The 1,320-nt window shown below is 32.8% G+C and overlaps 1 protein-coding gene across 1 annotated transcript; it reads left to right on the forward strand.

The window, feature by feature from the left end:
- Positions 1-539: 539 nt before the first annotated feature.
- LOC113784749 (uncharacterized) lies at positions 540-923 on the forward strand. Its single transcript, XM_027331003.1, has one exon. It carries the CDS (start codon positions 540-542, stop codon positions 921-923), a length of 384 nt encoding a protein of 127 aa, XP_027186804.1.
- Positions 924-1,320: the final 397 nt, after the last annotated feature.

Consider the following 1,320-nt stretch of genomic DNA (forward strand, 5'->3'; position numbering starts at 1 on the left):
AAATCCAGTAAGGAAACTGGTAGGTATCGTTGTTGGTGTGAGATCATCAAGAAGAAGCTTCACCTGGATCTTGTGTGAGTTTGGTGATTAACTCCAAGGATCAGGTGGTATAGAAACAAGAGTGAGTGGGTTAGATAGATAGGCTTTGTGGAAGCTGGACAATCTAAAAAAAGTTCTCAATTCATTCTATTGGAAAAGGCTGAAATCTTGTTGGATTTCAAGACTGGATGTAGGCTATCAAACTGATAGCTGAACCAGTATAAATCTTGGTGCACTTGTTTCTTATCCCTACTCTTTATTTTGATGTTACATAAATGCGTATTCTTGAATGTATGAATTAATGATTTTATGTCTTGATTAACATTCTGAATTAAGCATTGTTTCTATTCTCATATATTGATAATATTTGCAATTGTGTTAATCATTGCTCCTGAATATATTCCGCTACCGATCTTTGATAATTTGTTTAATTACTCTCATATCTTTAAACTAACAGAAGCCATTATTCCTAACAACATGTATTTCTACGAGTCTCACCAATGAAAGGAGTTTTGAGATTTGGTAAAAAGGGGAAATTAAGTCCAAGATTCGTTGGACCATTTGAAATTTTAGAAAGGGTCGGACCAGTAGCGTATCGTTTGGCACTTCCACTAGATATCTCGGGAGTTCATCCAGTTTTTCATATTTCGATGCTTCGGAAGTATCTTCATGACCCTTCTCATGTCATAAATCACGAAGACGTACATTTAGATGAGAGTCTATCGTACGTTGAACATCCAGTAGCTATATTAGATCGCCAAGTGAGACGTTTACGCTCAAAGGATATCGTTTCAGTAAAAGTTCTTTGGCGTGGTCCATCAGGTGAAGAAACTACTTGGAAACCCGAAGAAGTCATCCGTGCAAAGTACCCACACTTATGTTGAAACTCAAGGTTAGTGACATTTATTAAATAAATTCAAGGACGAATTTTTATAACGGGATGAGATTGACACGTCCCGTTTTTTAAAATAAAAAAAAAAAATATATATATATATATATATATATATGAGAAGTTTCAATGAGAAAATATCAACTAAATGCCTTTTTTATGTGTGAATCAATTCACAGTTAAGCATGAGTCATGCACACTTTGAACTTTAGATTTTTAAAACTGAATTGTCGTGAATCGATTTATTCTCAAGTCAAAGGACTTTGTATGATTCATCCAATGAAGAGTCTATTTATGTAGTCCGTAAATAATAATAATAATAATAATAATAATAATAATAATAATAATAATAATAATAATAAAAACCAAATTTTCTTTTTTTCTTTCCACCT

Source organism: Cicer arietinum, chromosome 7 (genome assembly GCF_000331145.2).
Source record: "Cicer arietinum cultivar CDC Frontier isolate Library 1 chromosome 7, Cicar.CDCFrontier_v2.0, whole genome shotgun sequence".
Lineage (NCBI taxonomy): Eukaryota > Viridiplantae > Streptophyta > Magnoliopsida > Fabales > Fabaceae > Cicer > Cicer arietinum.

Coding starts and splice junctions, on each gene's coding strand:
- LOC113784749 (XM_027331003.1), top strand. CDS start 540: ATGAAAGGAGTTTTGAGATTTGGTAAAAAGGGGAAATTAAGTCCAAGA.